The sequence below is a fragment of the Rhinatrema bivittatum genome, chromosome 5, assembly GCF_901001135.1.
Source record: "Rhinatrema bivittatum chromosome 5, aRhiBiv1.1, whole genome shotgun sequence".
NCBI classification, from domain to species: Eukaryota; Metazoa; Chordata; class Amphibia; order Gymnophiona; family Rhinatrematidae; genus Rhinatrema; species Rhinatrema bivittatum.
In genome coordinates this window covers 94523223-94539667 of record NC_042619.1, presented here as the reverse complement: position 1 = coordinate 94539667, position 16445 = coordinate 94523223, and the positions used below count along the sequence as shown (strand labels likewise).

The 16445-nt window shown below is 41.5% G+C and overlaps 1 protein-coding gene across 2 annotated transcripts in view; it reads left to right on the top strand.

Annotated features, from left to right (window-relative positions):
- Positions 1-16445, top strand: part of FLT1 (fms related tyrosine kinase 1) — a 379855-nt gene that overhangs the window by 265169 nt on the left and 98241 nt on the right. For both annotated transcript variants that reach the window (XM_029602609.1, XM_029602608.1), the window contains one exon: positions 15079-15185. In XM_029602609.1, coding sequence (XP_029458469.1) covers positions 15079-15185 — 107 coding nt within the window. The remainder of the gene's footprint in view (positions 1-15078; positions 15186-16445) is intronic.

Below are 16445 nucleotides of genomic sequence, written 5' to 3'. Positions count from 1 at the left end.
TGCCTCTGGGTACCTGCACGTGGAACAGGGAGCATTTCAGAGAATGCTACCCTGGAGGTTCTGGATTTCAGCTTCCTACCTAAAATCCTAAATTTGGCTTCCAGAACCTCCCTCCTACATTTTCCTATGTTGTTTGTGCCCACATGTACCACGACAGCCGGCTCCTCCCTAGCACTGTCTGAAATCCTATCTAGGTGATGCATGAGGTCTGCCACCTTCACACCAGGCAAGCAAGTTACCAGGCGGTCCTCACGCCCACCAGCCACCCAGCTAAAAAGGTTCAGACACCCAGCTAAAAAGGTTCAGACACCCAGCTAAAAAGGTTCAGACTTGAAAATGAATAGTTATATATCATCCCAGCATGCATTTCAAACTGTATTGTTCATTTAGCCAACCTTTTTAGCCTGGTTTGCCGATAATGTGGATTTTTTTGGTTCCGGGGGGAGGGGGATAGAAGATTTAATTAAAAAATCCTGTTAGCAGTTATATTTCTCATTGTGTTCGTGTATATCTGCTGAAAGCTCATGTGGCAATATGTATGAAGAATGTTTTCGGATCTCTGTATATCTGTTTCTGTTACAGTTAATAAACCTTAAATATATTTACCTATTTACCTGCAATATGATTAATTTGGTTATTATCTCCCATCTAATTCTGACCTTGAAAATATCTGTACTGTTAATAATGTACTATTAAGTTGATCCGCCAGTCATATACCCCCTAGCTAATTTTAGTTTGATTTATTTCAATTTTTGTAAGTTCTATGTTATCAGCTATATTTTATTACTTTTATCTGTTGGATTGTAAAGCCTGTTGCTAATTTAATGTTCATTGTAAACCGAGGTGATGTTTGCTAACGAGCCGCGGTATATAAAAATCTTTAAATAAATAAATAAATAAATAAATATTTAAAAAAAATGGAAGAAACTGTATTGGTGTCAAATGCAGTGCAAGAAAGCGAAATGAAGACTGTTGGATATAGACACGCAGACAGTCGATGAGCTGATCTTAGTCTGAATCACTCTGGGTAGGCATTAGTCACCACTGATTATATGTACTACACCATACAGTGGAATCATGAAATTAGTCATTCTGCCAGAATGGTTATTATCAGTTCTGTCTCAGTCATCTGGCATCGCATCTGTGTAGGCACAATATTATATTCCTTGTCCCTGAAAGAGCACTGATCACATGTTTGGAAAAGGCCAACATGAAGACTGACAGATTGTTTCCATGCTGCTATAAATTAGGGCTGTGTTGCCATTGGAAAACATGAAAACACCAACATTTGGATGTTTTTTGTTGTATTGTTTTAAAATGAAATGGAAGAAAGTAAAACAGATTAGTTGCACTTTTTATTTTAGTGTGCAGTTAGATCATTTAAAGGGCCTGATTTACTAAGGCTTTTCTTCCATTCTGTATCTATGGGAAAAATGCTTAGGAAATGAGGCCCTTAATGTGCCTGCAGCACACAAGTGGGCCTGTGGAGATTTATTTTAGTATTTTATAAACTGTGTGATGGGAGCCTCACAGTTTATAAAATATCACCTAATTTTGCCCCGAAATTATGCACATTTGTGTCAGCGCATGTTTATCTGTAATGCAGGAACATGCATTCTTTCTCAACCCATTTTATAATAACAAACGCAAATATTTTAGGCGTGAAATAATTGTAATGATTTGCATATAATAACCCAGAATTAAACACGGTGGCATGTATATTTTAAAGTATGCGTGTATACTGTTCTGAAAATACATAGTTGAATGTACTTGGATTCACGAGTTCTCCCAGATTCACCAGTTCATATACAGGAGCTCCTCTAGTACTTCTCCTCACCCTAAAACTGCACACAAAAGACAAGTCTGATTCCAACTGTGCAGGTCATGTAGCAGGTGTAAAAACTGACCGGGCAAGCTTGATAATGTGTGTGCATATACCATGTACAAAACAGCAGCTTCTGCATGTGCTTCTGAACTCTGCCCCAGAATGCCCCTGCCCCTTTTTTCCCTGTTCACTTTTATGTGCAATACTGCGAGTGTACGCGTACTGTTGAGGTTTATAAAATAGCATACACAGGCGTACATGCTATTTACAGGCGAATATGTTATTTTTCTGCATGCATTTCTATGAAATGCACGTATTTCTATGAAAATTCCCTCCTAAATGGTTTTAGTGCATGCTAAATGTTTTTGCATTCGCTGAAACCATAGAGGATAACTTTCAAAGGACACCATGCAACCCTTTATACACATGTATATGGCCGTACGGAGATCTACTACCGTATTAAATAACCTACGTGTACTAACTATGCACAGGTTATAAACCCCCCCCCCCCCCCCCCCACAACATACACACCTATACTTGCAATACATTGAAAGTGCATCCTTTTCTACCAATTTTATAAATACATGCATGTATATTTTATGCGTGTAAAACCCTGATTTATACTTGGAATTTGGTATATTTTAAAATATGCCCTGAAATTGAAATCACCAGCTTGCCATTACCTCTACCACATCACCCAGTCATTCTCCAGGATATTGAGACCCTCCTACTTCTTCACCCTGAACTCTCCCCAGTTCACCCAGACCTCCACCCAAACAATAGCAAAGAAAGATGATTCTGATATCAAATGCATGAGATAATCAGCAAGTGTTAAATTGCCCGAGTAAATTGACAAACGCACTCGCACAAGTCTCTTATAAGATAGCAACTTACACGAGTAAATGTACACGCGCAGGGCCTCTGTGCTTGTCCTTTTTCCCACAGTGGGGCGGATTTTCAGAGCCCTGCTCGCCGGTGCGCCTATGTTCAATAGGCCTACCGGCGCGCGCAGACCCCGGGACTCGCGTAAGTCCCGGGGTTTTCCGAGGGGGCGTGTCGGGGGGCGGGCCCGATCCGCGCGGCGTTTTCGGGGCGGGACGTAGCGTTTCGGGGGCGGGCCCGGGGGCGTGGTTACGGCCCGGGGCAGTCCGGGGGCGTGGCCGCGCCCTCCGGACCTGCCCCCAGGTCGCGTCCCGGCATTAGACAGGGCCGGACGGGTGGGTTAGGTAGGGGAAGGTGAGGGGAAGGTGAGGGGAGTGCAAAAGAAAGTTCCCTCCGAGGCCGCTCCGATTTCGGAGCGGCCTCGGAGGGAACGGAGGTAGGCTGCGCGGCTCGGCGTGCGCCGGCTATACGGAATCGATAGCCTTGCGCGCGTTGATCCCGGATTTTAGCGGATACGCGCGTATCTGCTAAAATCCAGCGTACTTTTGTTTGCGCCTGATGCGCCAACAAAAGAACGCCAAATCGCCAAATCGCGCTATTTGAAAATCTACCCCAGTGTGAATAGATCTTCTCATGGGTGGGATTAGGGAGGGCTTGCACTTATGCGTACACTTTTGCATTTTTAAAAGTGTGCACATGTATTTTCTCAGAAAATCTATGTTCTCTTCTTATTGGGTGAAAATGTGTGCAGTTGGGTTTCCTGGGATAATTTTCAAAGGGAAAAACTTATATGTACTTTCCCTTTGAAAATTAGGATAAAGTATAAAGTATGTGGTGCACAATACCCACAGACATTGCACCAATGAAGTGCATGCTATAATGAGAAAAATAAACTCCTCCCCCCCCCAAAAAAAAAAATATGACAAGAAACAAAAGATTTTGCAATGCACACCCTTACTGTCATTCATGAAGAAACACTCTAGACATGTACCAAAGGGTAGCACTTATGCTATGCCAGGCTCCAGTTAGAAACAGAAATAAAACAAAGACCTGTGAATCTGACTGAATGATTTCTAGTTCTCTGCTTGGCCTACGCACAGCCTGCTTTATGCAACACCATGTGGTGGCTTTGTGGTTTAAACAAATATCCAATATAGGTCCAGCAAACTCCTTGTGATTGTGACATAATCCTGTTTCACAGGCCTAGATTACCAAATTTATTACATTTATGAACTATACTTAAAAAGTTTTGTGAAGAAGTAAACTATTGGCGCAATTTCTTCTGTATTAAATAGCTAGTCAGAAGGCAGGCAGAAGCTAGGAGTTTGGGTGTTTTGATTTCCCTCCCTCCCACTCACCCTTAGATCATCCTTTGATTTATAGGTAGGAGACACTTTCGCATAAATAAAAATAAAAAAAAAAATTAATCAGACTTTTAACTTAAACAGAGAATTGCCTCGGGCCTTATCAAGAGTTGCCAGAGGATGTGGTGAGAACTATTAGTGTAGATGTGTTTAAAAAAGGTTTGGACAAGTTCCTGGAGGAAAAGTCTGTTGATCATTATTAAGGTATTTGCATGTGATTAGCGCTATTAGACTCGCTCCGCGTCGGACGCGCGATGAATAGGCGCTAATCCTCTTAGGGGCGGATTTTAAAAGGAGCGCGAATAGGCCTACTTTTGTTTGCGCTCAGGCGCAAACAAAAGTACGCTGGATTTTAGTAGATACGCGCGGAGCCGCGCATATCTACTAAAAAACCTGGATCGGCGCGCGCAAGGCTATGGATTTTGTATAGCCGGCGCGCGCCGAGCCGCGCAGCCTACCCCCGTCCCCTCTGAGGCCGCTCCGAAATCGGAGCGGCCTCGGAGGGAATCCTCTAACACCCTCCCCTCACCTTCCCCTCCCTTCCTCTACCTAACCCACCCGCCCGGCCCTGTCTGTACCCCCCTTACCTTTGTTGGGGGATGGAGGCGTAAATCCCCGCGCGCCAGCGGGCCTCCTGCGCGCCGGGCCGCGACCTGGGGGCGGGTACGGAGGGCGCGGCCACGCCCCCGGACCGCCCCGGGCCGTAGCCACGCCCCGTACCCGCCCCCAAAACGCTGACACGCCCTGAAAACGCCGCGACGACCGGGACTGCCCCCCCAACACGCCCCCTCCGAAAACCCCGGGACTTACGCAAGTCCCGGGGCTCTGCGCGCGCCGGTAGACCTATGTAAAATAGGCTTACCGGCGCGCAGGGCCCTGCTCGCGTAAATCCGCCCAAAACCGGGCGGATTTACGCGAGCAGGTCTCTGAAAATCCGCCCCTTATTGTATTAGGGGATTCATTAGCATCTATTCAACCTGGGTCGGACTGCGGGTTATACAGTGCGCTCGGCTGAGCGTACTGTATTGCATCGGTATGGCACCAGCTTGTCTTTCATTAATTAGAATAACTGTAGTTGATTTTTAGACAAGAAAGTCGTACCTCCATTGCCTTCAACCTTTACATGTTTTGCTCCTGAAAACTAACCTATTCATTTCTGTACTGACTCACCAGGACTAATAGGATTCATTTAAATTTTCTCCTAATATTAACCAACATGTTGAATAATCACGTCCACAAATTATTAAAATTAGAAATTAGTTTGTAGAATCTTCTATCCTCAAAATAGTATTTCTTAACCCTCACTATCTGTCAGGAAAAGAAAACCATTAATACTGTTTTGGGGACATTTGCACCAATAAATTAGCATTGGTGCAAGTCTAGGGTTATTTTAAACTCTGACCCAAATACCCAAAAAATAGTACAGAGTAACTTTGGTAAATCACAATTTATTTTGATAACATTAGTTAAACTATTTAGTAAAAATAAATTATTTCCCGTGAAAACACATCTTTATTTTTTACAAGCTTAGGATAAAACCTTTTTCTTAGGAATAAACATGTTTTCAGTGACTCAGATAGAAAGTATTATGTAATAAGAAATACACATTACCATTAACTTTTCACTGAAACGCAGTCAGAAAACAGCGGTATGGTAGTTACGTACTCTCTGCACACAAACCTTTTGTAGTTCTCACAACATCTTCATAATTTGCAATGTTCTGTTCTGCGACAAACAGTACAATGTGCCATTTTCCCCTTAGTAAGCACAGTAGTGGATACTGGGATTTTGTAGTCCAGCGCAATCAATGCCTGGCCTGGTCAGATTATCAGTATCTTGTAGTCTTCATTTGATCAGCCCATCGATCAGATGAGCAAGGAACGGGTCTCATTTTTCTTAAGGTAATCTGCTGTACCAAGCAAAATGAATTCTCATCCAAATAACAAAGCTGGCAATTGGAAGAACATCAATCAAATTGAAAAACATTATCATTGACCACCTGTTTGTTTTGTGTGCAAGTAGCCATGTGTACTAAGTGATCCAGGTTGTCCACCCCCATCTTTGATTTTGTTTTAGTCCTTAATGATAAGTGGTTTTCTTTCCTCTCTAACTACTGACATGTCATAGTACATTGTTGATAACAACATTACTGCTTTAGACTTCCTAGACACATATAAAACTAAGGTGAGATCTCCATCAAAAACAAAGATGGGTGAAAAAAATTAGCACAAACACTTATAAGTAGCCTGCACTCAAGTACATAAACATCAAACATACTTTCAAAGTTTTGCTTTCATGCATACAGCTACACATGTAAAAACGGGGTGGTATAGGGGCATTCCAGGGAAGGGCTAAAAGGTATGTGCAGAAGTTGCTCTTTTATAAGAGACACGAGTACATGCGGTAATTTATTTGTGCAATTTTACATCTGCTAATTATCTCATGCAATTGATATCAGACTCATCTGTTGTCAACAACTGGTTGAGTGGGAGGTCTGGGTAAACTTAAGAGGAGTTCAGGTAGAAGACCTTGGAACATCTTGATGACCACGGAAAAGGACTGAGTGAACTGCTGGAGGAATTGGAAAACTGGTGATTTCAATTATGCATGCATGTTTTAAAGTATACCAACTTATGCACATAAATCAGGGTTTTATGCAAGGAAGTTGTATTATTTTTCATGATAGCTTAGTGGGAGACCAGAGTGCCCCTTCGGCTCCAGACCTGGCAGTGGACATTCAAAAATGGCAACTGCCAATATCTTACCTTTGCTCCTATCACGTGTTGAGGAAGCTGGTAACATTTTGTAAAATGGCTGCTGCTGGGACTGGAACCAAGGAGGCACTCTGGACCCCCACTAGACTACCAGGGCAAGTTTGATAAGTCCGGGGGGGGGGGGGGGGGGGCGAATCATGAGTGTGGGCTAGGGTGGACAGTGTAGGGGCTAGCCTCTGGGAGGCTATTTTCTTGTAAAAAGGAAGGGGCTTGGGAATTTGGGGGCAAGGAATCTACCCCTTTAATTCATGACCCCAGGAGCATCAGAATTTGTGTTAGTGTCCTGATGCTTCTGGGGAATGTTAGCTACAACTCCTGAGTTATAGCAAATTTTCAGGTAAGCATACATTTCCAAAGCACCTGCATGTACAGCAGCTTATTACCATTCCTATGATATTAGGGGTGAAATAACACATGGGATTTAAAATACCACCCATTATTGCTGCATTATTGAAATATTTTTGTAAAAGAGGAGAAGTTAGGTAATTAATAGGTGGGGGCATATGCTGCAGCTTCAGGGTGTTTAAAGTTCATTTCAGGGACTTTGGCTACCTCAGGTGACGGGAGGGTAGGACAGGAGGAATTGAGATTTGTGACATTTAGGGGGGGTTACTCTGGTCCAACTGGCCCCTTTAATTTACGGCAGCCCCATATCCCAGGGCTGCCATCATGTAGTTTTGGTGAGGCTCAGATAATCCAGGGTATTTTTCCCTGCAATATTTTAACACTGGGGAAAATACCACAGGGTTTACTAAATTGCAATAGTTGGTATTGTGGCTTTGTAAATTGATTTAATTTATTTACAAATTTTTATATAACGCTTAAAAGTCCAAAATCTAAGCAAAGCAGAATACATACAAATAAAATATGCTTCAAACATAATTTCAATCAAATAAAATTAAAATTGATAAAAATAAAAAAAAATAAGTTAGACATAGTAAAATAAAATAAAAATTATCAATCTATCCTCAATAAAGATATTATGATACCAGCCTCGCAAACGGTATAATCTCAACCCTGTGCTCCTTGTGGAAAGAGCCACATTTTAAATTGTTTTCAAAATTGTAAGTAATCCACTTCTTGGCGAATTACTTAAAGTAGCTTATTCCATAAGGTTGAAGAGCTCACTAAAAAAAACCTTTGATATTACTTGGCAATTTTGTATCATTTTAAAACAAAGCATCACATAAGGACATAAGAACATGCCATACTGGGTCAGACCAAGGGTCCATCAAGCCCAGTATCCTGTTTCCAAGAGTAGCCTATCCAAGGGCCTTATTTTCCAATATCGCATTGGTAACGCATTAGGGGGCGTTACCAATGCAAATGAGGCTTCTTTCGTGCAGTGGGGAAACATCGTGTGCGGCGATGTTTTCGCCATTCGCGAAAACATTAGCGCCGCACGCGATGTTTTCCCACTGCACGATGATTCTTTCAGTCTTTTATTGCAGTGCACGATAATTGCCAGTTTCTTTTATCGCAGTGCATGATATTTCGATAGTCCCAGACAGCCTGTTTCAGGCTCCTGGGGGGGGGGGGGGGGGGGGGAGAGAGAGAGAGAGAGAGAGAGAGAGAGAGAGAGAGAGAGAGAGAGAGAGAGAGAGAGAGAGAGAGAGAGAGACTTACTATAGTGCCTATGCCCTACATAGGTATTTTAACCCCTATGGGAGGGCCACCTACTAACTCGGGGTGGGGATTAGGTATGAGCGTCGGGGGTTGGGGGCCACTTTCGCATTCCACATGAGACCTACGGACAGAACAGTGGTCTCTAGTGCAGATTTGCTGGCTGTCGGAGTGAGGACGCGGTAAAGTGCTTGGAAAATGAGGCCCCAAGTCACAAGTACCTGGCAATCTCAAACTACTATTGCTTAATAATTAATAGCAGTTTATGGATTTTCCTCTAGGAACTTATCCAAACCTTTTTTAAACCCAACTACATTAAGGGGCAGATTTTCAAAAGGTTACGCGGGCCGAGCCTATTTTCAAAAGGCCCGGCAATGCGCGTAAAGCCCCGGGATGCGTGAAAGTCCCGGGGCTTGCAAAAAGGGGCAGTCCGGGGGCAGGGCAGGGCCAGAGGCCTCCGACACAGTGGCCATTTGCCGCTGTGTTGGAAGATTGCATGCCGGCAGGCTGCCAGCGCGTGCAACCTGCACCTGCCTCCAGGCAGGCGCAAAAGGTTTGAGAACAATTTTGGGGGGCTTAGAGTAGGGCTGGGGGGGGAAAGGTTAGGGGAAGGAGTAGGAAGGTTAGGTTAGAGGGGAGGGAACGGGGGAAGCCAGAGGGCGTCGACGTGCGCAAGGTACACTAGTGTGCACCCCCTTGCGTGCGCTGACCCCCAATTTTATAACTTGCGCGCACACATATACGCCCACACGCTGGTTTGAAAATCTACCCCAACTGTGTAACCACATCCTCTAGCAATGAATTCTATAACTTAACTATACACTGAATGAAAAATAATTTTCTTCATGGAGTGCCCCCTAGTACTTCTATTATCTGAGAGAGTAAATAACCGATTAATATTAACCTGTTCAAGTCCTTTTAGTTTGTCAGTCTTACCTACTACATCTTCTAGGTTCACCGTGATTTGGTTCAGTTCATCTGAATCATCACCCTTGAAATCTGTCTCCAGAATGGGTATCTCCCCAACATCCTCTTCAGTATACAACAAAGCAAAGCAAAGAAATTGTTTAATCTTTCTACGATGGTCTTATCTTCTCTAAGCGCCCCTTAAACCCCTTGATCATCTAATGGTCCAACTGACTCCCTCTCAGGCTGTCTGCTTTGGATATATATTTTTAAAAGTTTTATTATGAGTTCTTGCCTCTACTGCCAACTTCTTTTCAAATTCTCTCTTAGCCTGTCTTACCATTGTCTTACATTTAACTTGCCAATGCTTATGCTTTATCCTATTTTCTTCTGATGGATCCTTCTTCCAATTTTTGAATGAAGATCTTTTGGCTAAAATAGCCTCTTTCCCGTCACTTTTTAGCCATGCTGGCAATTGTCAAGATGTATTCCACCTATCTTAATGTGTGGAATACATCTGGACTGCTCTATAAGATGGTATTTTTTTTAACAATGTCCTCGCTTGTTGCACACTTTTTACCTTTGTAGTTTTTGTAACTTTTTCTTATTTTATCAAAGTTTCCCTTTTGAAAGTTTAGTGCTAGAGCCGTGGATTTACTTACTGTCCCATTCCAGTCATTAATTCAAATTTGATCATATTATGATCACTATTGCCAAGCGGCTCCCACCTCTGATACCTCTCTCACCAAATCCTGCTCTCCACTGAGAATTAGATGTAAAATTGTTCCCTCTCTCGTTGGTTCCTGAACCAATTGCTCCATAAAACTGTCATTTATTCCATCCAGGAACTTTATCTCTCTAGCATGTCCTGATGTTTCACTTACCCAGTCAATACTGGGGTAATTGAAATCTCCCATTATTACTGCACTACCAATTTGGTTAGCTTCCCTACTTTCGCTTAGCATTTCACTGTCTGTCTCACCATCTTGGCCAATGGATGGTAGTGTACCCCTATCACTATAGTCTTCTCCAACTCACAAAGGATTTCTACCCATAAAGATGTGATTGTGCATTTAGTCTCATGCAGGATCCTCTCCTCTCAGTGCTCCCACTGGAAGTGCCTCTTGACTAGATCATACATTTGCTGAGTTTGATACCATAGAACATTCTCTCACTAATAGTCTGGACCACACCTCTCAATACCTTAATCATCATGATCAAAATCTTGAATTTTAAATGTAACTCCTCTGGAAGCCAAAGTAACAAAGATAACATTTCATTTACTGGAGTTCTTTTCATAGAACTCAATACTGTTATATTCACCACATTTTGAACAATCTTCAGTCTTCGGAATATCTATTAGAGTAAACCTATCAATAGTGTGTTCCCATAATCCAACTGAGAAATAACCAAGGATTGTATAATAGTCCTAAAATCTTTTACATCAAAAATAGTTTCAATTTAACTGTTTACCCAATCCCCTTTGCCTTATATCAAATCCTCACCACTTCAAAAAATCTTTAAAAACATATCTTTTTCAACTCGCATTTAATATTTCACCACAACATTCTTCCACCAAAAATCTTTCTCTCACTACTACAATCCCATCCACCTGACATCCATTCCCAGTCTATATTCTCATCATCTTACAGCCACCTCTTTTTCCTTTTCTTTCATTTTATAAAACAATTTTGTTTTCGCTAGTATTTATCTAGCTATTATTTTTATGTATATTTTATTCTTAATTTTATTTTTCATTGTTTTTTTATCTATATTTGTAAACCGTTTTGACAAAACTCTATTTGAAAAGCGGTATATAAATACTTTTAAAATAAATAAATAAATCATTCTCATTTTCCCCAAAATAGATTGCAGTATCCAAGAAACTTGCACTTCTCCTTTCATTTTTTATCCAAATATACCCTAAATCACAGACCTTTTCCACAGCCTCTACCATAGTAGATCCTGTTTTCAAAGCCAGCGGTATTGTCACCTTATCAGGAGTCCCTATCCTAAGTACATTCTTAGCTGTTCCTATGGTAAATGCCGTATTCCCTTAACTCGGTTGGTCTCCAGTCTACATTTTCTAGTGCTATTTTATCCCCAACTGCTGCATTATTTGTTCTGTTTGGTCATGTACCTAACTGTACTCACAGCAAGGCATTCTTACACCTCTTTTACCAGCAGAAGCTAGAAATAACATAATGAGATGCTATCAAGTCTGCGTGCCTGTGTTACAACAGCACGTCAAACAATGCAATGAGAGGGTCTGGTGTGTATGGCAGAACATAAAAAGATCTGCACAGCGATGTTAGCATCACTAAGGAAGGAAACTGTCTGCTTCTCTATTTCCTCTGTTAAAGTAAAAAAAAAAAAATCCCTTATATGTATAGATAAAACAATATTATTTTAGTATCAGAAAGGGATGAATGGCCCATGGGATTAAAAAGGATTCTTTAAAACAATTGATACTTGTTAACTTTGGAAAACGTACAAGTATGGAGAAGGCTTGAATCATACTCATTAGAGCAGTTCCAGCTAGGTAGAGAGTGCATCAAACTAGGTTGAGAATACATTGTACAAATCTCATCTTTGTGTCCCTTTCCTCATTTCAAATCACATCAAATCTTCACTGATGTGTACTGTACTGTTCGTACCTCTAACTATGCATGTAAAACTGTCCCCCAAAACCTAGACCACCAACAAAACCTCACCCTGAGTAACTAGTTGCCCCTCCTACAGTGGTATAAATAGTTTACTTATTTGAAACCCTTATAAAGAGTCTCTCTCTCTCTTTTGCCCCCCCCCCCCCTCCTAAAAAAATAAAACTCTTTTGATCTTGGACCTCTACTACCACCTGGCCTGCTCCTCATACTTGCACCATTGTCACTGCCCAACCTACTTCTCTCTTGTGTTAATGCCACTCCTCTTGCTGTTTTACACTTTGTTCTATGGATGGGAAGGGGATGCTGATGCCTTGCCTCTTCCTGCCTCACTGTGCACTCTGTGCCAGGGGGTGTTGACACCATTCCACTTGATGTCTTACCCTCACTCTATACCGGAGGTAGGCAACTCTCTGTCTTGAGTGCCACAATCAGGTCTGTTTTTCAGGATATCTACAATGAATATGCATAAGATATATTTGCATATACGGTAATAGAAGCAGTGCATGAAAATGAATATCATGCATATTCATTATCAATATCTTTAGAACCAGACCTGTTTGCAATATTCAAGGATCATAGTAGCCTATGCTAGTTCTGTGTCTTTTGGTGCTAATGCCAATGTTTGTGCTGCTTTGCTTTCTCCTACTTGGGTGCTTTATGCACAATGGCATAAACTTGGGTTTATGCCATTGTGTTGCTACTCTTTGTCTCTCTTTTGGTGCCTTAGAGTGTTCTTGCAACTGTTGGGTGCTACTTGGCTGCTCTCTTGGTGCCTTAGACTGTTAATTTCACTATTTTTTCTGTTTTGTCCCTCTTTTGGTGTTTTGGGATCTTCTTGGCACTATTTGTACCACTTTGCTTCTCTCACAGTGACTTAGGCTGTTCATGCCACTCTTGGCATCAGCAGAAGCATCAGCAGTGCTGATGCCTGCCAGAAAGTTTCCTGAAACTTGGATGGAAAAATCCAGTGTTAGGGTAAAAAAATAGGATGTATTGTTTCCCCCATTTACTTTAATAGAAATGAATGACATCAGTGAAATGAATTCCTACCTGAACCAAATGAAATGAATGAAATCAAAGCAAAAAATAAAAAATGAACCAAACTGAAAATGTTCTCCATGCACACCCCTGTCATTGATTTATCCAAGATTTCTAGCCTGCTGGACAGAACTCATCTATAGTAATGCCAGGATCCAGAATGACTTCCTCCTTATGCAGTTATTATCAACTGGGGGGACTCAGCCATCCATGACAGCATAGCGCTGTGAAGGACAGGGCTTGTTCCTAACTTTTACTTTGCTTATGATGTCTACTACCTTGCTGACCTTGGGATATGAGTACCTTACCCACTTTCACTGTGACAACAAGCCTCCCTGCCTCTGCTCATTACTCTGCTTCTCTCTCAAATCCTGATGCCATCACCAATAGTGGGTGGCCTTGCACACCAACAAAGCAGTCAGCCAGGGTTAGGAAGTCAACCTTTTAAGCCGATTGACTGGAGGGCACTCTGCCTCCAGGCTGCTACTTCAACCCAGGCTTCGGCAAAGGATGTAAGTCCGTATTCCCCCACCCCATCCCAACCCACACCAAATCCCATGTACAACCCCTGGTGCTAGCTTCCTCAAAAGTGTGTGTGTGTGTGTGTGGGGGGGGGGGGGGGGGGGGGGTAGGGGAAGAATGGAGGAGGGAGGCGTGCCCAGCCATGTTGTGTCATTCTCTCTTCACTCTCAGGGGCTCCTTTGAACTGCCAGTCTCTGTAAGTTCAGAGACCCTTCACCTTCCCTCTCTCTCTCAGTTTCTCACCTTCTTTCTGACAAAACTTACAGCTGATTTTGCTGACTCCTGTCCCTTTGTTTTCTTTCTTGAGATGTTATGCATAGAGCCTGACACTTTTTATTATTTTTTGCCAGTAAGCATTTTACCATATTCAGTGGATGGTACATATTTCATTTTTTATTCTGTCAGTAGAAATACATTTTACTTTGTTTTTTTAAAACAACAGTTCCTTTTAGAGTATAGTCTCCATTTAATCTCTCCTCAAATGAGTTTGCATTGTGAACATATCTGATTTAATTAAGAAAGAAAAAGTTAAACGAGACCTGTTGTGTTGAGTCCATAAAATATCAACTTGGCCTTCTCTCTTTGCTTTATTCTTTCCACTGTTGCTCGTTTCCTTAAGTTTTTCTAATTTCTCTGGAAATATTTGAATTATGTTTGGAATGAAGGATGTGTAACATTTGTTGAAATGTCAAGTCTCCTGCATTTATAAGAACACTTCCTGTAGTAATGTACCGTTTATTTTACATTTATACTATACATACCAATTTTGGTGGTGATGCAAGAAACGGTTTTAGGAGCTACATAGCAAAATCCTAAATAGCACAAATATTTTGTGGTGGAAAACTCAGAGGGTGTTTCAATAATTCAAAATATATGTTTTTCTCAGAAATGAAATTTTTAAAAAATGAAGTATATTAATGATTTTGTGTGCTCCTAAACCCTCAATTATTTTTTTGATCTAATGGTTATGGTAGTACTCCTGCTCTGAGGTTTGAAATATACGGGAACAGGATAATATTTTTAATCTCCAGATTATGTAGCTGAGTTGGCACTGGTTATTATGAATAACAACAATAAAACAGCTTGCATGCATATAATATTTGCCATCCCAACATGCTTTGCAATTATCCACATAGGAAGCAGAGCTGCTCATTTTTGGTGCTTGATCTGAAGGAGAGCTTGTAGAAGGGAGGATGAAAAAGGAGCAATGTTGTTGTTGTTTTGATAAACTGAAGCCCAGGAAGAATAAGTGACTTTCCTCAGGTCATAGAGGAAGACAGTGGGAGAACAGAGTTTCAACTCAAAAGCTCTTCATACCCACAGTTTGCAGTGCTAATAATAGGATCACACTATCTACTCTATATACCTTTGTGTCTTTAAAATGAATTAAGGTTTTGCTGTCCTTTAGAGCTCTTAACAGAATAAAAATACATAGGTAATGTTTGTTTATTTCAATATCTGCATCTTAATTTTCCCAGGAACTTCAGAAAAATCTAACCTGGAGCTAATAACTCTGACATGTACCTGTGTGGCTGCAACACTCTTCTGGCTCCTATTAACTCTCTTTATTCGCAAGTTAAAACGGGTAAGAACAGATTGATTAATACAGCAAAAAATAATAATAATAAGCAGTGACATTTTCTCCAGTCTAAGCAATATTTCTATATCTAGCTTACCGTAGCCCATCTTTTTCCTGACAGATGCCTCCTGCTCCTATGAGCTTTCAGCTCCATCAGGAATAGCCTCTGTTGGGCTATTATATCATTAGCCTTCATTTGCACCTATCTGGAATTGTTTTTCCTTATTTTATATTCCTCTACTAATTCAGCCCAGTTATTGCAGTGATGGTGCTCAGTTAGGGCCCACAAATCATGGCTCTCTATAGAACTCAATTAATGTGGACCCTGAATCTGGCCACTAGGTATCAGTATGCAATGGTTGAGACTCCCTTCCTCCATGGGCTGTGAACGCTGCCTTCACCACATTCCCAGCCCTGGTCAGCCAGGGGAGCCGATGCCTTGTCCAGGAATAGATCCTGGGTCCTCGAGACCCAGCACTTGTCAGTGAGCCACCATGCCGATCCCACCTTTACCCTTTTTAGGGTACTTTAGCACCATTTATAAAAAGAGTTGCAGCTAGAGCTGGAATTCTATCTCAACAAATGCTGGAAAAATCATGGGAAAAAATGTCTAAAGTCAAAAAAAGCAGACAAAAACTCCTAAAAAATGAACATTTCAAATGGAACAATTTCTCTACAAAACAGGAGTTATTACTACTATAGAAAAGTTATCTGATTATTTGCTAGATATGTATAGTTACACCTTCTAGTACTGCATGTCAAAGCAGAGTAAACAGACACCAGAATTCCAGAGATGTTACCAACTCCCATATTAGAACTACAATCCCTCTCTACTTCTGATAATTTATTACTTCCTTTTCACTAGATGGAATAAACCATGATGAAAAAGGGGATGTTGCATGGAAACCTAGTCATTCTTGCATCAAAAGCCACAGGAACTTACACAGCATATATTAGGTACAGGGTGGCACACAGAAAAATGATTTAACTGGCACCGTTTTGAAACTTGTGATTCGTAATGCCTGATTGGGCACCTAAGCAATAAAATTCATGGTAAAGAAGTTTTACTGTGCAGCTTGGACACATTTTTGCAAGCACATTAAAGCAGGATTTAACATACTAGGTCTCCACTAGCTAAACTCTCCCTAGCTTACTCCTTATTTGGGATTTAGAGAGAGAGTTTGCAGACCATCCCTGCAGGCACCTCCACTGAAGTATGTCTGGATTGGTCAGCAGTGCACTATGAAAGCAGGATGTGCACGTGGA